At 32.4% G+C, this 24,712-nt stretch overlaps 2 protein-coding genes and 1 pseudogene across 3 annotated transcripts; all 3 read left to right on the top strand.

The window, feature by feature from the left end:
• Positions 1 to 693: 693 nt before the first annotated feature.
• On the top strand, positions 694 to 8,579 carry LOC143622965 (E3 ubiquitin-protein ligase UPL4-like). The gene is made up of 17 exons (XM_077093972.1): positions 694 to 853; positions 1,253 to 1,913; positions 2,413 to 2,523; positions 2,611 to 2,727; positions 2,820 to 2,978; positions 3,059 to 3,217; positions 3,304 to 3,456; positions 3,557 to 3,678; positions 3,894 to 4,899; positions 5,003 to 6,082; positions 6,177 to 6,404; positions 6,500 to 6,604; positions 6,682 to 6,762; positions 6,855 to 6,923; positions 7,008 to 7,136; positions 7,248 to 7,331; positions 8,171 to 8,579. The coding sequence occupies exons 2-17, from the start codon at positions 1,263 to 1,265 to the stop codon at positions 8,234 to 8,236; spliced, it is 4,320 nt and encodes a 1,439-aa protein (XP_076950087.1). The 5' UTR covers positions 694 to 853; positions 1,253 to 1,262; the 3' UTR covers positions 8,237 to 8,579.
• Positions 8,580 to 15,192: 6,613 nt separating this feature from the next.
• LOC143622966 (uncharacterized) lies at positions 15,193 to 18,313 on the top strand. Of its 2 annotated transcripts, none has more exons than XM_077093975.1 (7): positions 15,193 to 15,285; positions 15,682 to 15,830; positions 15,925 to 16,434; positions 16,517 to 16,824; positions 17,476 to 17,571; positions 17,757 to 17,894; positions 17,976 to 18,313. In XM_077093975.1, exons 2-7 carry the CDS (start codon positions 15,728 to 15,730, stop codon positions 18,111 to 18,113), a joined length of 1,293 nt encoding a protein of 430 aa, XP_076950090.1. In that variant the 5' UTR covers positions 15,193 to 15,285; positions 15,682 to 15,727; the 3' UTR covers positions 18,114 to 18,313. The 2 variants fall into 2 exon arrangements, with proteins under 2 accessions (XP_076950090.1, XP_076950089.1); XM_077093974.1 differs by having other exon boundaries at positions 15,922 to 16,434; positions 17,976 to 18,308.
• Positions 18,314 to 20,484: 2,171 nt separating this feature from the next.
• LOC143622967 (L-type lectin-domain containing receptor kinase VIII.1 pseudogene) lies at positions 20,485 to 22,844 on the top strand (annotated as a pseudogene).
• The last annotated feature ends 1,868 nt before the right edge of the window (positions 22,845 to 24,712 follow it).

Below are 24,712 nucleotides of genomic sequence, written 5' to 3' on the forward strand. Positions count from 1 at the left end.
TAGATACCCAAATGGCAAGTTGTTATGTCTTTATGTCATTGATTTTACAAATGCCTTTCACGGTAAGCGTCTTGATTACGCTTTCTTTAAATCTAACGTTGACCCTCCAAACATCTTTCTCTATCCAACTTCACACATTTTTCACTTGAAGAAAAGCTTTAACACACTCAAATCATCTCCTTCACCAGAACATTGCATTAAATAGTTGTTTATAAAAGTTTACATAACCATTTAAAAGTTAAAACTTTCAAATAAATTATATCATAAATAATACATAAATCTTTTAAATAAAGAAAACTCCACATAATATTATCAATTAAGTAAACTAAATCAAAATACAATAAAAACAATCATAAAGAAAATATTTAAAATAGAGTAATTATCTTTTACTTGTATAATAAAATAATATAACCATTAGTTGAATCTTTCATGAATAATCCTATCTCACTTTTTTTTATAAATTATCATATTCAAAACTCAAAAGGATTCCTTCCAATAAACATCACACTTTTTTCATATCTACACCCCAAATTTCTCAACATTGTTAACATAATAACAATAAAAGTATAAAACTAATTTTAATAATAATAAAAAAAATGTGACAATATATTCATTTATTTATACATTTATATAATTTTAGAATCAATCTAAAACATTAACACCCGCATACATACATACCCTCCCTGTTTCTTCTACATCACCATCATCATCCAATTTCCTTCCTCTGTATATTATTATTAGGGTATAATAATAATAATAATAATAACAATAATTAATAAAACCCTCTTTATAATTCCTACTAATATTAGGGATTTCAAGATCAATTTCTGCAATCAACTCTTACACACTCAGGGTAATCCATTAATCAATCACTTATTATTAACTAACATATTATTATTATTATTGTTCACTTGTTTCTTTGATTACTTAATAAAAAGATCATCTTTTTACAAGCATACGCATCCTGTATGTATTTATTTATATATTTGTTTTCTTTAATGTTTATGTCGGTTTTAAGCTTCACATAAATAAATGCTTAAATAATTATAAATTAATAAAGGCTTGTTTTCTTCTTATACTTGGCTTACTTTTTGTTGATCATTATAACTGTTGGTAACTATTGATGTTTTAGTGACTGATTTTATTTATTTATTTATTTTATTTTTATTTTCTTTTTTGGTGATTGAAGATCAAGATTGTTGCAGACTTGCAGAAACTTATTATTATTATTATTATTTTTATTGAACTTTAGTGAAATTTCGATGGGAAATCGCGGGCAGAAACGAGCGGAAATCATCGATGAATTTCCAGCCGATAAGCGGACTTGTAGTTCGTTGGAGTTCCGACCGAGTTCATCAGTGTCACCAACTGAAATAACCACTCCGACCAGTTCAACAAACCAAACCCATGACCATGATATGGAAACATCCTCATCTGCTTCCGGGTCGGGCTCGGCCCGGACCGACGAGGATAAAGATTCAGCATACGGGTCGTGTGATTCAGATGATATGGTCGATGCTGAGCATAGGAAAGCCCGACACGCGATTCGTGAGTACCAAAGGCAGAGACTTTCTGGTGATCAAGAAAAGTTCAAAAGGGTATTATCGGTATTAAATGGTGAAAGTGAAAGTGATGAACTTGCTCAAGAAAACGCACTTAGAGAGCTTTGTGAAATACTATCGTTTTGTGCGGATAGTTCGTTGTCGAGTTTAATGGCGAACTCGTTGTCGCCCGTTCTTATTAAGCTCGCAGGCCATGAAACGAACCCGGAGATTATGCTTTTGTCGATTCGGGCTTTAACTTATTTGTGTGATAGTCATCCTCGGTCTTCGGGTTTTATTATTAGATATAATGGCATTCCGATTCTCTGTCAGAGATTGTTGTCTATTGAGTATGTGGATGTAGCTGAACAGGTAAACTTTTCGTTTATCTTTAACTGAATAAATGGTCGAACTTGAACAATTTAACGATCTAGGTTTTCTCGTTGGTGTTCGGTCATTAAGAAAATGAGGATGGTCGTGTTCGTTTATGGTTGTTCGTTAACTGTATAAACGAACATAGATGAACAGACATAATGAGCTAAACCAATTATAAGTAATGTGAAGAACGATGCATTAGGCCTAAAACGTTATTAAAACTACACTAAGTTGTAATGGGCCCAAAAAATTTAAATGGGTATATTAACGAACGAATTTAAACAAACTTAGATGAACAGACAATAACCGAACAAACTAGACATGTGCTCATGTTTGTTTGTTTAACTTAATGAACAAAGTCTTTTGTTCATGTTTGTTCGTTTATTAAATAAACCAACTTCCTGTCGAACGGTTCACAAAAATGTTCTGTTCGTCCGCTCTTAAAAATAAATCTCTGTCGATTCTGATATGCACAACTTTTCTGTTTATTTTATAGAGTTTGCAAGCGTTGGAGAAAATATCGCGTGAGCAACCGCTTGCGTGTTTACAGGCGGGTGCAATAATGGCGGTTCTTACTTATATTGATTTCTTTTCTACTAGCATTCAGGTATGGTGATTGTAGGATTAATATTTATGTAGCTAGCTATTAAAAAGTGCATTAAATTTTTTATTTTTTTTTTTGAAATAAAAAAAGAGGGTTGCGCTTTCGACCGTGGTGAACATATGTGAGAAGCTTCCTTCCGAAGGGTTTTCGCCTTTTATGGATGTGGTTCCAATATTGTGTCAACTTCTTCAGTATGAGGACAACCAGGTTCTTTATTATTATATATTAATATGTTTGATACTTAAATCACATCTTTTAATGAATTTATTGACTTTTATTTCTTTTTTATATTGTTTTAGCTTGTTGAACATGTTGCAACGTGTTTGATTAAAATAGCCGAAAGAGTGCGTGGATCACCGGAGATGCTAGATGAACTATCTAAACACGGGTTGATTCATCAAGTCGCTCATCTTATTGATTTGAACAACAAGACCACTTTATCTCATTCTGTTGAGACTGTATGCAAATGTTTATATATCTATATATATTATTATATTTCTTTGTCATCAGTTTTTAACCTTTGTGAACTTATATTCAGGGTCTAATTGGACTACTTGTGAAACTTGCTTCTGGTTCTATGATAGCTGTGAAGACGCTTTTTGATCTTAATATAAGTAGAATTTTGAAGGATATTTTGTCGACTTATGATCTTTCACACGGGGTACCTTCCCCTCGGGCCGTTGGTCAAAGCAATCAGGTCATACGGCACAAATGCTCACATGATTTAACATCTATTTTCGTTTATGCTTGAACGTGACATATATGATTATATTGTTTCTTCAGGCGCATGAAGTTTTGAAATTGTTGATTCAACTGCTACCCGTTGTAGCTAGAGATCAAGAAGTCCCGTTGACAGAAGAAAAGTCTACTTTTTTGGCGGAAAACCCTAATTTCTTGAAGTCATTTGGGAATGATATGTTACATGTTTTGATCCAGGTTGGTTGTTGTTAATCATGTTGTAGGAATGCAGGGCTTATGTGCTAACTTTTTTATATAATTATCATGATGGATAATCCAAGTTTCATTTTTATAACAGGTTGTTGATTCGGGTGTTGATTTATACATTTGTTATGGATGTTTATGCGTTATCGACAGGCTAATTTATTACATCAACTCTGATACACTTCTTGATTTGCTTAAACAAGTCAACATTTCAAGGTAACATAACCTTGATTCTTAATTTTGCAATTTAACTTTTTAGTACGTGTGTCAAATGGTAGTTGACTAAAAAGTCAGTCAAAGTCTATCCAAATGCGTAAAACCTTCTAAATTGCTTTATCAAGAAAAGTTCAAAATTAAAAATTATCATTTTTAAGTTATTAGATTGATTTTTGCAAAGTGAGGCTGATAAGCTCATATGTGCCACCTTTCAGGTTTTTGGCGGGAGTGTTCACTCGAAAGGATCGACATGTAATAATGCTAGCACTTAATATATCCGACACTATCCTTAAAAAGACCAATGATGTTTTCGTGGACCCTTTTGTAAAGGAAGGAGTTCTTTATGCCATCGATGCACTTATAGTCCCAGAAAAGGGTTCAAGTTTCATGTTCTCAGCGTTTAACGATATTCAGTTATCGAATGAATCGAGTCGAAAACGATGCTTATGTTATTCATTTGACAACTCTAAGTCTTCATCTTCATCAGCTTCAGCGTCACTGAATTGTAAGATGGAAAACGATTGCCTTCAAACTCTTGCAAGAAACATAAGGACAACTTACTTTGACAAAAACGTGTCCACATCAGCAAACGGGACAACTGATATTCTTGAAAAGTTGAAAACTTTATCTGCTGAATTAGCTTCTATGATCACTCATAATACTCCTGAAGAAGAGTATGATAATGTATTGTATCAAATCATGTCACATCTTAACGGGTCGGATGTTATTTCCACTTTTGAATTTGTTGAAAGTGGAATTACAGAGTCATTAGTTAACTATCTATCCAGTGGCCAATGTTCTGGTAACGGGTCAAAAAGTCAACACTGTGTTGCAGAGAGAAGACTGAAGACTTTTGGTGGACTATTTTGGTCAAACTTTTCGTTATCAGAATTTATAGCTAAATTACAGAGCGGGCTATCTTCGGTTGAAGATTTTCCGGTTGTGGTGAGCAGTGTATCCAAACACAGAAATTCATATGCTACTGTTCCGTATAGGCATACTACCACATACCCGTGTCTAAAAGTTCTGTTTGCTAAGGAAGATGGAGAGTTGACTTTAGTTGACTACTCGGGCGATGTTCAAAATGTTGACCCGCTTTCGGATGTTGATGCAATTGGAAAGTTCTTATGGCCTAAGGTTTGCTCAGAAAGTAATAAAGAAGATAAAAATGGGTCTGTTAAAAGTCAAAACAGTGCTGGGTCGACTTCTGCTGAGTCATCTGTAAGATCATCTGATTTTTTATTATTTACTATCATGTTATGGTATTATACTTCTTTTTCCACAAAGATTGTATTTTTATATCAAGTTGGTGTTTTTATTTCAGGACTCTGCTAGTCATCTATCGTTTTACCTTGACGGAAAGCAAGTTGACCGAGCGTTGACTTTATATCAAGCTGTTATCAATCACCACAAAGCAAAATACGAAACTATCACCCATGCAGAATTGTGGAATCAAATACACAAAATAACATACAAGAAAACATCAAATTTAGAAAAAACCACTACCCAAGATTTTGGATGTCATGCATGTCAACCATCCGCCTTGAAAGAACTACTATTTTCTGACATCGGGTCAACTGTGGAAAAGTCAACTCCATGTTTCAACTTATTGTTTCTTTTGAGAATATTGGAAGCGGTCAACAGGTTAAAATTCCATATAATATCACATGAAAAAATCCACTCCTTTGCTCAAGGAAGAATTAGTGAATTAGATGGTGTAAGAGCAACAAGTGAGGGTATTTTAGGTATTTTAAAGAACGAGTTTGTAAACACTAGGTTAACAGAAAAGCTAGAGCAGCAGATGCGGGACCCATTAGCCATCTCAACTGGCGGCATGCCATCATGGTGTAAAGAACTAATGTCATCATGCCCGTTCTTGTTTAGTTTTGAAGCGCGATGCAAGTACTTCCGTTTAGCAGCATTCGGTAAGCCTCAAAGTCAAACTCGGGTTTCATCCGGGTCAAACTCGGGCATCCAAAACGACTCTTCTATGCCTCGAAAAAAGTTTCTGGTTTATCGACATCAGATTCTTGAATCGGCTGCTAAAATGATGGATCTTCACGCCAGTCAAAAAGTGGTTCTTGAAGTGAAATATGATGAAGAAGTTGGAACTGGCCTCGGGCCGACATTGGAGTTTTTTACGCTCGTGAGTAATGAGTTTCAGAAACCGGGCCTTGGGATGTGGAGAGGAGACAATATTTTGGATTCTGGGCATGTTGGGTCTTTGTTTGGGCTCTTTCCAGGCCCGTGGTCTCCTACTGGGCCCACAGTCTCGAATATAGAGTTTTCCGAGGTGAAACGAAAGTTTATCTTATTGGGCCAGATTGTGGCGAAGGCCCTGCATGATGGGCGGGTTTTGGATCTTCCGTTTTCTAAAGCTTTTTATAAATTATTACTTGGAAAGGTCTGGTTTATATTTCCAAAACATAAGAATTAAGAAGTCGTTGATTTTAATCATTTTATGTTTCTTTTAATTTATGAAATTGGTGGTATTGCAGGAACTAGGTTTATATGATATACAGTCGTTTGATCCGGTTCTTGGTAAGACCCTTATTGAGTTCCGGGCTCTTGTTGAAAGAAGAAAGTATTTGAAATCAGTTGGAGAAATTTCAGCCGATAATCTTGACCTGCACTTTCGGGATACAAAAGTCAAAGATTTGCATCTTGATTTTACTCTTCCGGGCTATCCTGATTATATTCTCGCTTCTGGACCCGATATAGAAATGGTAGTTATTTTTTTATTATTGTTATTTTTTATTTACATTTTCTTCCAGTCTTGACCTTTTAAGCTAAAAATGATCAATTTTTATTTATTTTTTAGGTAAATTCTGCAAATTTGGAGGACTACATTGAACTTGTGGTTGATGCAACAATAAATTCTGGAATTTCTAGACAAATGGAGGCTTTTAAATCAGGGTTTAATCAGGTTTTTTTTCTGCTTTTGTATTTTTTCTAATTAATTGTAAGAATTTGTTTAAGCGTATTGAGTTTTCGTTCATTTAGGTCTTCCCGATCAGCAATCTTCAGATATTCACCGATGAAGAACTAGAACGCCTCTTATGTGGAGAAAGTGAAACTTGGAATGTATGTTATCGGTCCACTTAATTGGTCAAAACTTATATTATTATTTTCAGATGCTAACTATGGAAAACGTGTCATTGTTGTTCTTTTGGCAGTCAAATCAACTCTCGGATCTCATCAAGTTTGATCATGGATATACTGCTAGCAGCCCTCCAATTTTACATGTCAGTATTATTAAGTTATTATCAAATTCATCTACTAGTTATTACTTTGTTCTTTTTATTTTTATTTTTTTTACAAAAATGCAGTTTTTGGAGGTCATACAAGAGTTTGACTATGAGCAGCAAAAGGCTTTTGTGAAGTTTGTGACGGGTGCTCCACGGCTTCCGCTTGGTGGTTTGGCATCACTAAACCCTAAACTCACAATCGTACGCAAGGTTTGTATTATAATTATTGTTTTCTTCTTTTCTTTTTTAGAATCTATGTATGTAAATATTGTTTCTAGAATCTTGTTTCACACGGGTATCTGTGTGTTGGTTTCTTGACAGCATTGCGATAAATTTGTGGATGCCGACCTCCCTAGTGTGATGACATGTGCTAATTATCTCAAATTGCCTCCGTACTCTTCCAAGGTTAAAAAGCCATTCTTTCTTTTCTAGCTTAGTTTATTATGAGCCCTATATCTTGAAACTAGGGGTGGGAAATGTGACCCATTGGGTTAAATGGGTTGTATTAAAATGTACATAATGGGTCAAACTAAAAAAAGAATATGATTGAAATGAGTCAAAATGAGTTGTCATTTCTTGAAGGGGTGTTTTTTTTTTTAATGGAACGAGAAAAACAGAGAATACATTTTAGTACTTTTACTTTTTTAATTTTTGATTTATATTTCGAGTTATGATTTTTTTAATTATTTTTTGAATTTTTTAATGAGGGGTTTTTGAAATGGGTTGAGATTTCAAATATAAATCAAAAACTAAAAAAATAAAAATACTAAAAAGTTTTCTCCGTTTTTCTCGTTTCATAAAAAAAAACTTCAAGAATTGTCAACCCATTTTGACCCGTTTCGATCATATTCTTTTCATTAGTTTGACCCATTCTGACCCGTTATGTACATTTTAATACAACCCATGGGTCACATTTGCCACCCCTACTTGAAACGAAGTTGAAACAGGTCAAAAAGGGTTAAAGTAGGGAAAATGGGTCAAAATGGATTCAAGTTCAAGAGGGTCGAATGGACTCAAATTAAAACGTGTCAAATTAAACAGGTCAAGTTGGGTTGACCAACAAAACACTATGTTGTTGATATATTCGTATTCTTTTTATAATTAACATAGATAAGGTACTCATGTCCTCTGTATATTATTCGTTGGATGGTAAATCATTTGATCAAAACAATCATGTTAAATTGTTAATAATATGTATAAAACATGCACTCATGAAGGTTCAATTTTTTTTTTTTTTTTTTTAGGAAATGATGAAGGAAAAGCTGTTATACGCGATAACAGAAGGGCAAGGGTCGTTTCATCTCTCTTAAGGTTGCGCAGAACAGGTATATAAGATGTGAATATGTAATTATTATCAGGTAGGCAGTGGGGTGGTACAGAGGACATGACACGTGGCAGTGGTGGTTACGGTGGCAGTAGTTGTGGTGAGGTGATGGTGATGGTGATGATGGATGAATGTGTCGGATACCTGCTAAGCTAAGACAGGGATAGGTAGTTGATGGTTCGTGTCTTGGAGAAGAAAATGTACAGAAAGGTTGCACGGTTTCAAGTTTGACAAGCATCGACTTCTCTTTTAACTCGTTTTTTTAAACGTTTTGTACATAACTTTATTTATACTTTGTGGTTTGTTCAACTGATGGTTTTTCTAGTAGTTTTATTTATGCCTTTTGGATCTTAAGGTTTCTTTACCTGCATTGCATGGTTTGCTTGCCTTTTGGATTACTCTTTTAGGGTGAATAATATGCAGCAAGTTATCATCTTTTGAATATTTAGGTTTTGGCTGACCCATACTTCAGTCGTAGTTCGGTCCGGACAAGAACTTAACGAGTTAACCAATTACGAAAAATTGATATTAGTCTTATTTCAAAATAATATCCGAGTTAACCAATTACGAAAAATTGATATTAGTCTTATTTCAAAATAATATCCAAATGCCAAATTTTCGAAAATCTAGTCGACTTTAATGCTTTCTAAAATGTCAATTTTCAGACAATTTGGAAAATTTTATTCTCACTACCATAATGACAATATGTTGTAAAAGCCATCTCTATCAATAGCGAAGCTTGGACGGACACGTTAAAGGGGCGGGCTCAAATTTTCGAGCAAAAACGGGTATATTTACACTACATAGTGCATATAACATTTCTGTCGAAAATTTTCCTAATTAATGGAGGACTTAAGTTAGAGGCTTTAGATATGTGATCGATAGAGTATTGTAACGAGTTTTTTGAGTCAGTTTTCTCTTGCAATAATAAAGTGTTTGATCGATCATGTGCCTTGTGTAACTACGCAAACTATCTTTCGCCTATGATCTCTATCTACTTATAGAGACGGTTACCGTGAAGACAAACTCATGTTATAAACAAAGGAGTGAACATCATGTGAGCTAGTGTCATTGTGTTGTTTCAAACACTTATTACATTATATAAACCTATTAAAAATGTTGGTCGTCGGTATGAACAGTTTCTGCCACCTACACCATCTTACATATTGTTTTAAAATCTACACGTTATTTAAAAAAACATTTTGTTAACAAATTAAGAGTCTTAAATTAGAGGTGTCAAATTATCGGTTAGTGGTAGACGGAATTTGGTTGACAAGTTGAATTGTCGATATGAACAGTGCCACTTACACCACATTACATATTGTTTTACAATCTACAGTTCTACACATTATCTAAAAAACCATTTTCTCAACAAATTAAGAGTTTAAAACAAGGCGTGTCAACTTCTCCGGTGGCAGTATACGGGATTCGATTAACAAGTTAAATTGTTCAAATCCAAGACGACCCTTATATTTACTCATATAAAAAATCAACTGTATTCTATACACACTTAAAATCATGTAACACAAACCCAGTCTATCTATTTAGACGTATCAACTCAAACCCGACCCGTTTATTAACCTAACCGGTAGATTAGATATATGAACATGAACCCATTATCAAAATGTGGTGGTGAATCGATGGGGTTGGGCCAACCTGTAATACATACATATCTAACTATATTATTAAAGCAATAGGTTTTATGTCAAAATCCTCCATTTCTATTGGTTGTTTACTAGAGTTTCCATGTATATCAATAGCTTCTCCATTTTTCATCTTAATTAAATAAATCAATAATAAATTAAAATAAGATTAATCAATTATCTTAAAGTATTCTCTTTCATCTTTCATTTAATGTTTCATTTTGAATTTGAATTTTGATTCTTTTTTAATTATGTTTCTACTTAATAATAATTATAATTAATTACTATTTATTTATTATGTATACTATAAGTATAAATTTGTTTTGAAACTAATTTTATGTTATTATTTTTAATTGATGATTGATTTTATTCACACTCTTTGTTTCTTCTTAGCAGGTTTAATGGTTTTTAGATAATATATAATATATAATTTAGATAATTAATATATATTTCATCAATAGGATTCAATATAGAGAGAATATGAATTTAACTTTAGTATAATTGGTTCTACTATTATATTTAAAAAAATTTATCAAATTGACCAGTTTGTACCATTATCGTAAAATTTAGGAAAGAATAACCCATTTGGTTAAGGAAATTGTATAATTACGGAATTTTTAAATTTGAATTAATTATTGTAGCTTATTTGATTATTTGATTAAGTATATGATTTAGCATCATTAATTTTTACTATAATTACGGATGATCAATCAATCGGTTAACTAATCATTATTTTACATAAATATAAATTTAGAACTAATAAATTTTAGGTAAATATAAAATTGCAACCAAATATATTATATTACAATATTTAAATTATTAATGGCTCAATTGATTAAGGAATTTATTAATCATCCTTAAGATTTAATATAAATACACATGTTGACATGTTTACTGATTCTAAATTTCTCAATTATTGATTTAAATATATGGTGCTGATTTTAAATATTCTAATTGATTATATTGTATTTGATAATTAATGTTCAATTGTATTAAAATTGTGTTAATGTTAATAAATAAAAACAAAAATAGTAATTTTTTTCACACCTTATATGAATTACATATATAATTAAATGTTGATTATTTTTATAACTTTCAATCATATGATTCAGTACTTCATTATATAAAAATTTATTGTACTTTTATATATTATAGACATTGTTATTTTATAAATTACATATACGGTGTTATAATTGATGATTAATTATATTTTTGTAAATAAATAAATTACTAACTTATATTTTTACATTAATAAGTTTATTTTCGTTTGTTAAAATATAGTCAACATTTAAATTTAAATTAAATAATATTATATTTATAATAATCTAAATTTGGAACATTACATTTTAGTAAATTCAAAATTTGAGAATCCATTAATCCTAATTCCTTACTTATCGTTCTTATCTTAAGTTTTTTTAATTTTTTTTAAATTCCCTAATTATTTCTTTCGAATCAATTCCGTGTATACATTCCTTCTATAATTTAGTCAACCATAATTCAATCTGTATAAGTAGTTAAGTTTCATACGGTAATTCTTACACCTTCAAACTCTCTTAGCAAACACCATTAGCTTTGTGTTTACGGTTTTTATTATGTATTTTTTTATATCGTCCATTTTTGTATTCTTTTTTTGGTTTAAAAGTGTTATTGTTCCTAAATGAATTTTTTGTTTTTTTTTTTAATTTTTCACCTCTAGAAAGATGATCTCAATTTTTGAATTAGTAATTTATATTTCTACATTAATAAGTTTAATTCCGTATTTAAATATAGTCTAGATTTAAATATAGTATAGATTTAATTTATGAACATTACATTTTAGTAATTAAAATTTTAAAAAATAATTAATCCTAATTCCCTAATTTTCGTTCTTATTTTAAGTTATTTGAGTGTCCCTATTTTTTTGTTTCTAATTATAATAAGAAATTCGTGTATAAATACCTAACATTCATACGGTAATTCTTACACTAACAAATCCCTAACCATTTTAATCTCTCTCTCTCTCTCTCAGCTTATTCTTCAACCGTTTCCTATATTCCGGTAATGGCTAATTTTGTTATATATTTTTCCGGTAAGGTTCTATTGTTTCCGGTAAGATTTCCGGTAATGTTTTATATTTATTTTAATTGCTGTATAATTTTTTTATAATCTCTTTAGGTTGTAAATCAAAATCCAAGATTGAATTAATATGTTGAAGTTATTACGGTTTTCCGGTAACGTTTTCCGGTAAGGTTTTATATTTATTTTAATTTTTATATTACTTTGTTACAATATCTTTAGATTCTATATCAAAATCCAAGATTAAACTGATAATTTTCCGTTTTTGTTTGTATTTATATTAATATTTATATGACTTTTTTTTATAATCTTTTTAGGTTATATCAAAATCGAAGATTCAATGGAGATCTCCACTATTTCGTGTTTCCGGTAACGCGATTCAAATTTTCCGGTTGTAAGTTATAACATCAATTTTACATTTTTTCACATGATTCAAATCTTTCATAATTTGTAATATATTTATTATGTGATATTAATATTTAATTTTATCATTTCAGGTTATTGTCCTCAACTTGGTATAGCTAATTTCATGGATTGAGAATTGTTTGATAAGATGTCTTTTATTTTTGTTTAATATTTATTTATATTTATGTTAATATTCATGTATTTATTTATTTTTCTCAATTTATGTAATTTAATTGATTATTATATAATCCCGAAATGAAATTTAGTTGATTATTCTATAATACATTAAATTATCTATAGTAAGATAATCAATCTTATATTGTTGCTGGTCAAAGTCCAATTATATTGAACAGATTTAAATAACATTTACATATTTGATTATATTGAATAGGTTTAAATAACAACAATTTGAATAAATTAACGATTTGACTCAATTTGACCATTTATTTTGAATAGGTTTAAATAAAATTTACATGTTTAAACATAATTCGCATTCCTAATTTGATTAATTTTTTTCAACCCTTTTTATATTTTTGAATACCATCCATAAATATAAACTCATTTCATAATTATTCAATATTCATGCATTAAATAAAAAAAAATTAGTTTCTTCTAAATATTTCAGCTTATTGTGAATTTAATGTCAATTTCAACTAAATTAAGTTAATAATAAAAATTATTTATTTGAACAATTTTGAAATTCGAGTTCTTGACCACTTACAAAAATAGGTTATATAGTTAATAATCCGGTTCTCACGTACATTATAGAATCTTTAATACATTTGACCAATTTAATATGTCTTTATGATAATTTTTTAACTACCGTGTTTTAATTAAGGTAACCAATAAATTATTATTGTTAATTAATTAATGTATTTACTTTTATAAAGATTCTTATAATACATGTTTTAGTTAGGTTAGGTGATATAATGTTTTAAACACGATTAATTACAATATAAATAAAATTGATATGTTTAAATCCACACCATATTTCAAGCTAGAGCATAAAATTAGTAATGTACAAGAATTAATTGATATTTGTTACCATTAATATAATTAATCATATCAATTAAACGAATTTTGGTAACTGATATCAATTGTCAATTCTCATACATCTAAAATTAGACCCAGTTAACAATAACATAAATAATTAAGCCTAGAATATAACTTTGTTTAGCTTTATAAAAAAATAATATATACTAATTAAGCCTATATATTAAAATAATTTTTACTAGAGACGGGATATGAAATTGAAAATTTTAACTAAGTCAACTAATTAAAAATAAATGTATAAACTAACTTCAAAGGATGTTTATTATACGGGATATGATACAATTAATTAAGCCTATGTATATACTATATTTCTTTATTAAAATGATGTTTACTAAAGAAGGGATAATTTACTTTATGATAAATCATTTGATAGTTTTCTTAATTTACTTTATGATAGTCATTTATCAAAATTAATTGCTTTCTATAATAAAAATGGTGAGGCTAACTTTTCTAATATCATTAAATATCCCAAAATTCAAAATCATTTGAAAAACCAGATTGAAATTACATTCAATTATCAAAACCACATATCATTCAATTTACCATAATTATGCAAAATCATCAGTTATAAATTAATTGTAATTAAAATATTTAATTATTCTCTATATAAATGGGAAAATGTGTTGACTTTTTTTATTTTTAAGAAATTAAGAGATTCAGTTTCACAACATTTGGTACTAACCTTAATAACATATTTTCATATTTAATTTATTTATTATGTTTACTTAAATTTATATCATTGACTTTTGTAGGAATTATTAAAAGCTTTTTTAAGGCAGTTTTATGGTGATGACGCCCCATGTGAAGGTATAATGATTAAGAGGAATAATACTATTATACAATAGTAAGCTTCAATTACTACTAAACGTTTTAGAACCATTAAAAATTATTTTATTCACCTTTTGTATGTATTAAAAATGAATACATTATTAGTATCTTACTAATGTAAAATAAGATATCAAAAGGCTATATAAACTATCATTTCATTCTCAATCTCTAATCGGGTGTTAGGTAAAAACCTCAATTTAGTTGGTGTTTGTTGTATAAGGTTTTTTACTTTATTTATCGAAAGCTTTATAAACTATTTTGTTTATTATAATTACATATCAGGAGCTTGACAGTGGAATTTGAATATAAAGTAATTTCTTACTTTATATTCATCAATTGCGTAGTTAATTTAATTTTGACCTTTAAATTGATTAATTACAAATTAAAATATAAACCTTATATACAAGGAAGTATTTAGGGAGTTGTAGATACTAAACTTATGATACTTTTGTTAAATAAACAGTTAAATTGTAGAATTTTCTTCATGTTTATTTTAAATTACAATTCAAGTAGTTCTTCCTACACATTGTAAAAGCACAAGGTACTTAAACTATCAAAAAAACACGAGGCTCACAGTTAGATGTCAATCCATACATGTTGAAGAGATAAAATAATTTGCGAATTAACTATTGGATATAGGTGAAGGGAATGTTGGGGGGGGGGGGATTCAAATGACGACAGATGAATGTACAAATTCCGATAATCTTCTAATTAACAATTCATTAGATCTAATATATGATTTAATAGACTTTGTCTATCTTTCGAATTTAGACAAGTTCTATTAACTTACTTTCGAGGACGGAAAATATTGTCGTTTGAAATTATATGTATTTATTAGACGATTTTTATATTTTTACCTGTGACGTCCACGGGACAATAACCTAGTATATATATATATATATATATATATACATACACGTGCATTCTTCATGGCCATCTTATATTCATTCATACCCAACCAACCAACCTTATAATAATAATATTATTAATATTAATAATATTCTTTCTATCATTCTATCATTTCATTCCTTCAATCTGCCGCAAAAATTAGGTACGTTTTCTTCTCGCTAAATTCACCCAAATTCATCCAATCGATCAATCGATTCTTGTTACTGATTTCTTTATAGATTGTCAATTCTCATTTCACACTAATTGAATCCTCTTAATTTCAATCATCTGCAACTTTGATGGTGGTTAATTTAGGTTTAATTTGTTTTATTCGTGTTAACGCTAATTAAATCAACGATCTTGAACGATGCTAACGTTTATTAACCGAGGATTATGTTAATTGCAAATTGCTAATTGAAAATCAGATTATTAGGTTTAATTTGGAGATTTAAATGTTAATTAGGGTTTGTTTGTTTGTTCTTCCCTCATGTTAAATGAACAAACTTTGTGAATTATTGTGATTGTTTTTTAACATTTTTTGTAATTTTGATGTTTGCAGTGGGGAATAAATCGATTTGATATAATTTCCGTTGTTCCCCATAACGATGGGGCATCGACATGTTTTCAGCCCGTCTTTTATGTTAGAGACTGATAATAATAATAACGATCACAGATGGAACTTGATAGAACCTCCCTGTGCGCTTACCGGTATTGCCAGGATCTATAACATTATTCATAGTTTGACTTTATGACGTTTAGTCGAATGCTTTGATGATTTGTTTATTAATTTGTTATGCAGCAGAGACTGGTGCTGCTGAAAGCAGTTCTCTTGCATATCCCGCAAATAACATGTCGATTGAAGGGGAACACTGTAGTAATACTAATCCTGCTCCTGTCTCAAATGCATATTCTTCATTAGTTCACAATGTTCAAAACCTACATTATCTACCCGACGCTTCTGGCCCGTCAAACCTTCATGAAAATTATGGGAATGTTGCGTCTTCGTCTTCGTCCAACTATAACAAGCATCCCGTTAACGAGGATGATAATGCGAGATGGCAACGTAAACGTAAAAGCCCTGCTGATACAAACGGATATGATAATTTAAATAATAGTAGCAGCAGTAGTGGTAGTGCGAATGATATTGATATTAATGGTGGAAGCACGTCCGAAATCTGTATCCCAACCAACCCATGGGAGGAGACTCAAAATATGCATATTTTTCATACTCCTTGGGGTTACCCTAACGTGAAGCGCGGTCATGAAGGTGAAAGTTTTGTTAGGAATGTGAGAAGCAGGGTTGTTTCTTCCGGTAAGTTACATTTTGTTGTAATAAATCTTTAATTTTGTATATAACTAACTACCCGTTGACTTTTCGAAAACCACATTTTCAGGTCACGAGTTAATTCCCTTCAGTAATGCTACTGAGAATGGTATTATAACCAGAGGTAATGGTGTTCAGAGTACTCAAGTGCAATCTGATAGAGGATCCCGAGGCTATTACATTCAAAGGTCTAGCAGCCTGCAATTAGGGCATTCAGATGAAGGATTGCAGTTGGGCACTGAGGGTTATCCTTCTCCGCATGTGAGACCCAATATAGCTTGGCGCTCCAACGATCGAAATGCACGAGCAAGGATTTCACTTGAGAGATATCAAGCTTTTAACGAGGAGGCGAGTTTCCATGATCGATCCATGCATGAGGTATGTTCATACATTCTAGATGAATACATGTGGTAACCTTAGAATTAGTTTCAAGTGTTAGTTTTGACTAGAGTTTGCAAAATGGGCGGGTTGGTTAACAGGTCAAACGGTCATTTTGTACGGGTAGAAACAGGTCAGATTGGGTTGTGCTGAAAAAAATTTTGTTCATACGTATCATAAACAGTTAGTGTTATTATGATTAAAAAAAGCTATTTTTTTAAAATTTATTTTATCTTTCAGTTGAATTGATTTATGAGGGTCATTAATTTGACCCATTTGACCATGTTTTTTTAGCCAAATATTCAATTTTGTGTGTTTGACCTGTTAGAGATTAAACATAACCTTAAGTTAATGGGTTATGGGTCAAGTTGCCATCTTTATGTTTAGAGTTTAGATCCTGCTTTAATGTATTGGCCATGATTTTTATCTTTGTTGAATGAAAATGTTTAATTACTTTTTATGTGTTTTTCTATAAAATATGGAATACGATAAATAGTATGAACTAAGGTGTTGTGGGAGTTTAAGCATATTATTAGATATAGTATTTTTTATTTTTAAAAATCAGAAATGCCCAGGAACCTGTTAATCTTGCATCAAAACTCACTTCAGCCACTTGGTTTGTTTCATATGGAAGTTTTTATGTAATTGTAGGGTTTCATGATTGTGGATCGGTCAGCCTTTGGATCCAGAAGTCCATTTGATCATCATCAGGACATGAGGCTTGACATAGATGACATGAGCTATGAGGTTCGCACAGTTTTACCAATCATTTATACTTCAACGGGTTATATGGGTTGGTCAACGGGTTAAGTCTCAAAAGCTATTTGATTTAATCGTTCAAAAATGAAGTCCACGGGCTTATGGGCAAATCCAGCAAAAGTTTCATTTTACATACTATATGTCTAAATGTGTCTAAATAACAAAACAAACAGGAGCTTCTTGCACTCGGGGAAAGAATTGGAAGTGTTAACACCGGTCTGTCTGAGAGTCTGATTTCGAAGTGTTTAAGAGAATCGATTTACTGTTCTTCTGATCAAATACAAGATGAAGGAACATGTGTGATCTGTCTGGTAAGATTCCATCTTATCAATATACATTTTGAATATTTTGAATGCAGATTTGGTTGAGAGTATATATGATTTTGATTGCAGGAAGAGTATGCAAACATGGATGATGTAGGGATGTTAAAAGGTTGCAAACATGATTTTCATGTTGGGTGCATAAAGAAATGGCTGTCAATGAAGAACTTGTGTCCCATATGCAAATCAGATTCCATTAAACAGAAGTAAACTTATAGTCATTATTATATATATTGTAAATATATGTTATTATATGTATGTATTTATTATTAGAAGAAAAATCCTCAAACTAGAGGAGAGGAAATGTTGATGGTGGTAATGAATCTCAATAATTTATCTTTCACATTCATCTCAAGTTCCCAATCGGTTGAGTGATATTATATATTAATAAAACTTTTTATTGATGAGAAGACAAACATACGCCGTCACACTGTATGGCACGTTGTGCCCATACTAGGATAGAGTAAAGGTCAAAATCACTAACTCCACAAACCCTAAAAGTCAAAGCTAGAATGCTAGATGCCTCTTTTATCTTATTAAATTATATTATTATAGAAGTATAGTTACCGTTAGCATTATGACATAATCTGTATCATTATCATCACATTATTATAATTCTCAAAAATCAATCATATGTGAATATAAAACCTTTATTAGTGTAGAATAAAAACAAACGAGGAATATAGCAAATTACTTTATTTTTAACAAAAATGCAAGATAAGCCAATGATCTCTAGCTTAAATCATTGAGGTGTGGCAGCCAAGACTTAGATTTAAAAACGGGGACGTCTTGGGTTCAACTTCAAATCCCTGGTGTTTCAAGTTAGATCAGAGGGTTTTTTTTACCTATGGTAGGTTTCCTTCTAAGGATAATCTCTGATACTCGAGAAATGAAGATGAGCGGGTGAGCTAGTGACCCATCATTAATCCAAATTAGCCGTTAAAAAAAAGTAACATGAAATAAATGGTCAACAGTTATGTTGTTTATTTTGATTAAGAAGTTAAGAAATAAATGTAAGGATAGGATCATATTTGATCAGCTACCTATAAAAAGTAAAAAAATTACATATACATTCAAATGCTTATGCTATCATTAATTTGATTTCATTTTCCAACACAATACTTGAAAACAAAATTGCATAATCTCTTAATTTGCATGAAAATAGAACCGAAAAAATGGTTCATTAAAAGTAGCTTATATTAATGTTGGTTGTATTAAAGTTAGTTACAAAAGTTTTAATTACAAGTCAGTTATATTATTAAAGTTTTTAAACTTGTAAAGCATGTAAAAATACGTAAGTAATTACATGTTAGCTTTCATTAGGATGAAATTAATATGCACTTAAAACTAGTGATGTTAATAAATAATAACCGTTAAAACTTGAAACTGAATGAAGCGTCTAACTCAAAGAAAACGGCCTCTTTGAACTATTTAGAGTTCAAAAAGTTTGGTTCACAATTCAGTATTCATGACTTGACAATTGGTTTAACTTCGGAATAAACCATACAAACCAAACTGTCCGCCTTGACTAACTCACTCAAACCATCTGATTTTGCTTGTTTTTCATATAACTCTAATCATTGATTCAATCAATAGTTTTTGTTAAAAAGATAAAACCGAACCAAACCAAACCAAACCAAACCACAAACATTCACCCATGTTTAAACACTTACATAGTTAAATTCAACATAAATAAATGAAAGGGAAAATTACCAAAATAAACAAGTTTGACCAAGAATTAACCAAACTAGACATGTCTATTTTAGCCTACATCTCTCCAATCATTGGTTTTTTTACCAATAAACAACTGACACGTCACCGAAGCCGGCTAAGACGGCTAAGCCTTAGCCTCCACTTTATGGGCACGGAATGTTATGAAAAGTAAACGGGACCCACCTTTAGCCAATAACAATTTGACACGTGTCAAAGGCGGCTAAACTTAGCCTACATCTATGGTTATTTAGCCGGCATCTTTGACTCTTAGCCGACTAAGTAAATAGACACGTATCCCGAAGCCGGCTAAGAGTCAAAGATCCGGCTAAATAACCATAGATGTAGGCTAAGTTTAGCCGCCTTTGACACGTGTCAAATTATTATTGGCTAACGATGGGACCCGTTTACTTTTTATAAAATTTTGTGCCCATAAAATGGAGGCTAAGGCTTAGCCGCCTTAGCCGGCTTCGGTGACGTGTCATTTGTTTATTGGTAAAAAAACCAATGATTAGATAGATGTAGGCTAAAATAGACATGTCTAGTTTGATAAAATTTTGGCCAAACATTTTTATTTTGGTAATTTTTCCTAAAGTGTCTATTTCAACACAAAGACAACAAATATCAATACAATATTATTTATTATATAACTTTAAGTCTTTTAACTTTATTATAATAACATAACATTATACATGACGTGAAAAGTGAATCTTAATATTCATCTTCACACCGGAAAATATGACCGTTATGTCTTCTGACAAGTGTCTTCCACCTCACCACCTGTCTCCTTTAATCCCCTGCTGCATCAGTCATTCCTTCCGATCCAACATAACTTCATTCACACCATTCACACCATAAAAATAATAATAATAATATTCTTTAATGGGAACTTTCACCCAATAACAATGCACACCTTCTTCTTAATATTATTATTACCATTCATTCACTTTTCCGGTCATGTCTTCGCCGGAACAATCTCATTCAACTTCCAGTCACTCTCCATCAACACACTAAACCTCTTAGGCGATGCCCATTTAGTCAACACCAGTATCATGCTCACCCGTGACCTCGCCGTCCCTAACTCCGGCGCCGGAGGAGTCCTTTACAAAACTCCGGTCAGATTAAAACATCCCGGAACGAATATTCCGGCGAGCTTCACCACCTTTTTCACCTTCTCAATATCAAACCTAAACCCAGACTCCATCGGTGGTGGGTTAGCGTTTGTGATCTCGCCGGAAAATGAAGAAATCGGAAAGTCCGGCGGGTTTTTGGGGATTCCGGCCGGCGGCGTTGCCGTGGAGTTTGATACGTTAATGGACGTTGAGTTTAACGATGTTAATGGAAACCATGTGGGTGTTGATTTGGATTCCATGGTATCGACGGAATATGCTGATTTGGACTCGGTCAACGTTGACTTGAGAAGTGGTGACCAGGTTAACTCGTGGGTCGAGTTCAACGGGTCAACTCAGCAACTCAACGTATCAGTTTCATACTCTAATATGAAACCCACTTCACCGGTTATATCAATGAAGTTAGATTTAAACAAATACGTGAACGAGTTCATGTATGTTGGACTCACCGGGTCAACTCAGGGGAGTACGGAAGTCCACTCGGTTGAGTGGTGGACTTTCACTTCATCTTTTGATGACACGTCACCACACCCACCACCACCCACCGCCACCGCGACCATCACCAATCCCGCCGCTGACTCGGTCAACTCGCCGGCGTCGGCACCGGCACCGGCCGTGGCTCCGACTGAGTCAAACTCGGTACCGAGTCACCGGTATATAGAAAAACAAAGATCGCCGTCGCCGGCGACGGCGACGGTGGTGGGGGTGGTGACCGCCGGTGCATTTGTGTTAGGGTTATGTACAATATTATTAATATGGGTTTATTCTACAAAATCAAAAAGATCAAAAAAGCCACAACCTTTTGCTTCGGATATTATTAAAACCCCTAAAGAATTTACCTACAAAGAACTTAAATTAGCAACGAAATCGTTCGACCCGACCCGAGTAATCGGGCACGGGGCGTTCGGGACGGTCTTTCGGGGCGTGTTATTGGGTCGGGAAGGTTCGGAGATTGTTGCGGTGAAGAGGTGTAGTCATACGGGCGGTCAAGGGATGGCCGAGTTTTTATCCGAGTTGTCGATAATCGGAACGCTTCGGCATCGGAATCTTGTGAGGTTACAAGGATGGTGTCATGAAAAGGGGGAGATTTTGTTGGTTTATGACTTGATGGCGAACGGGTCGCTCGATAAGGCGCTTTTCGAGTCGAGGATTACGCTCCCGTGGGTTCATCGAAGCAAGATCTTGATGGGTGTTGCGTCGGCTTTGGCTTATTTGCATCAAGAATGTGAGAATCAAGTTATTCATAGAGATGTGAAAACTAGTAACATTATGTTGGATGAAGGGTTTAATGCGAAATTGGGTGATTTCGGGTTAGCTAGGCGAATCGAGCACGATAAGTCACCCGATCCCACGGTGGCAGCGGGGACGATGGGGTACTTAGCGCCCGAGTATTTGTTAACGGGTCGAGCGAGTGAGAAAACTGATGTTTTTAGCTACGGTACGGTGGTGTTAGAGGTGGCTACCGGGCGACGGCCGATTGAGAAGGAGGCGGCGCTCGGGGCGGTTAAAACAAGGGAGAATAGTAATTTGGTAGGGTGGGTATGGGGATTGCACAAGGATGAGCGGCTGTTGACCGCGGCTGACCCGCGATTGTGTGGGGAGTATGACGAGGCGGAGATGCGGAAAGTGTTGTTGATCGGGTTGGTGTGTTCGCACCCTGACCCGACGGTTCGACCCACTATGCGAACCGTGGTTCAGATGCTTGTGGGCGAGGCCGATGTGCCGGTTGTTACTAGGGCTAAACCAACTCTAAGCTATAGCACTTCACATTTGCTATTGAATTTGCAAGATAGTGTGTCTGATATTAATGGTTTAGTTACCATTTCAACTTCATCATCCGAGCATAGCTACAATGGTGATGGGTTGGACTTGGTTTGACCCGGTTGATCCGGGTCGGGTTTTTGTAGAATTGTAAGTCTATATAGTATTATTATTGATTTGATTTGTTGATTTATTATGTAATAATTGATGTAAAGTACAATAATGAGAAGCTATGGGCATTGAATAGAGGAGACATTATGGCCAATGAGACATTTATAAGCAAGTTTGTGCGAATTGTGATATATGGCTTTGAAACCAAAGTAAATGATGTTTGACAATAGGTAGGTCGGTCTATAAACGAAACAAATCAAGTTAGGTTAAGCTCGAGCTCAAACTTGAAGTTAAATAATTAGATCAACTTGTTTATTTTAAATGAGCTTATATGTTGAGTTTGAGCTTTGTTGCTTAAAAGCTCAAACAAACTCATTAAGTTAAATCATCTAATTTTGACTTTTTACACGAGCATTTTTAACATACACATACGAGCCAGACAAGCGAGCTTACACTTGGCATGGGCTTGACTCATTCCTAAACGAGTCAAATTCAGGATTAGACTTGACAAAAGTTTTGAAGGCTCTAAGGACATACCATAGGCATAGGGTATACCACTATCACAAGGGACGTGTGGCTGATGTGGTCGGCAGCTCCCTACAGAGAACACTGCGCCGCCCTTGCGACCCGTGCAAAAATTGTTCGTGTTGTGTCATGTGATTTTCAACGGTCAAAATTTTTATTTTGTTTTCTAACAAATTGGGACGCGGTGCGAATTTGATTGGTATTGATTTGGTTTTCTATAGTACATGTATATGCTATGACAATTGGATTTGGAAAAAGGCAAAAAAATAAAGTCATAAATCATAATATTACCAAGATGATAGCTATATTTATGTGCTTGGTTTGTTGTGATGGCGTCTCAGGTATGCACATCAAAACGTAACGTCGAAAAAGCTATGCTGTAATTTAGAAAACTCATACAAAATCGTGCAAAACTTGTATTAACCGTGTTTTTTTTAACATTCCTTTCATCCAATGTATTGTAGCAAATACGTTTGAAAATTTCTTATTAGAATTTAGAAGTATTAGAACAAGAAGATTTCAAGCATAGTACACATCCAAGTATCCAACAACCACCTATGAGGCCCATCCTACAAGCCCATGAAAAAAAATCCAACATCCTATATTGGTTTTTAATTCCTTTTATTTTAACATTTATGAATAACTAGTTTTTACTCCCCGTATTACGGGGGTTGTTTTATATTATTTGTTTTAATTTATTTATTTTTTGAATTTATATTTATTTATTGTATGAAAGTTAATAATATACTTATGGTCTGATGATAAATTGTTTCACAAATAAATGAGATGTTATAACCCGGTTTAAAAGCTATATGGTTTTGATGAGACCCAAGACCCGTTTATTTTTTTTACTATAAAATTGGTTTTTTAATTATAAATAATATTTATAAAAGTTAATAATATACTTATGGTTTGATGAGACCCAAAACCCATTTATTTTTTACTATCAAATTGGTTTTTTTAATTTAAATAATATATATATATATATATATCTTTTTTAAAATAAATAAGAGATTAATTTTTATTATATCCTATTTTATAGGATTTTTACATCAATAATTTGATGAGAATAATTTTTAATTTAATGAGATGTTATAACCCGTTTAAAAAATATATGGGTTTGGTAAGACCCATACCCATGAATTCGGGTCAAATGCATGAGAAACCTCCATTATTATGAGATAACCTTCATAATAATGTAATATGTCTCATATAATTAGAAAATTGTCTTGATATACGTTCAATGTATGCAAAACCCTTCATGAATTTGGGATGTTACAAAACTTGATTAACTTCCAATAGTATCATAACCTTGTCACTACATTTAGTCTGATACTCTTTACCCAATATTTCTATGATTCTGGTGCGATATGTTAGGTTCCTAGGTAAGTTTGTCCAGTTACAATAATCAAGTTCAGAGGACTAAATGCAATCACATAAACATGACTCGAATATATTATGCCTTGCTTAGACATAAGTAAAAGTTGGTTTAAATATGCACTCGGTTAATATTTGCTTTCATTAATTACTATTATTATTATTTGTTGAAGCATGCTTGTTATATATTATATA

Source organism: Bidens hawaiensis, unplaced genomic scaffold (assembly GCF_021521415.1).
Source record: "Bidens hawaiensis isolate Kalapana, Puna unplaced genomic scaffold, B.hawaiensis_p1.1 tig00003244_1, whole genome shotgun sequence".
NCBI classification, from domain to species: domain Eukaryota; kingdom Viridiplantae; phylum Streptophyta; class Magnoliopsida; order Asterales; family Asteraceae; genus Bidens; species Bidens hawaiensis.

Bases quoted from the DNA above. Each gene is read 5' to 3' on its own strand.
- LOC143622965 (XM_077093972.1), top strand. From the start codon at position 1,263: ATGGGAAATCGCGGGCAGAAACGAGCGGAAATCATCGATGAATTTCCA. The intron at 3,218-3,303 runs GTCATACGGCAC...TTGTTTCTTCAG, and splicing joins CCGTTGGTCAAAGCAATCAG to GCGCATGAAGTTTTGAAATT. The intron at 6,083-6,176 runs GTCTGGTTTATA...GTGGTATTGCAG, and splicing joins ATAAATTATTACTTGGAAAG to GAACTAGGTTTATATGATAT.
- LOC143622966 (XM_077093974.1), top strand. From the start codon at position 15,728: ATGGGGCATCGACATGTTTTCAGCCCGTCTTTTATGTTAGAGACTGAT. The intron at 15,831-15,921 runs GTATTGCCAGGA...TTTGTTATGCAG, and splicing joins ACCTCCCTGTGCGCTTACCG to CAGAGACTGGTGCTGCTGAA. The intron at 17,895-17,975 runs GTAAGATTCCAT...TTTTGATTGCAG, and splicing joins GAACATGTGTGATCTGTCTG to GAAGAGTATGCAAACATGGA.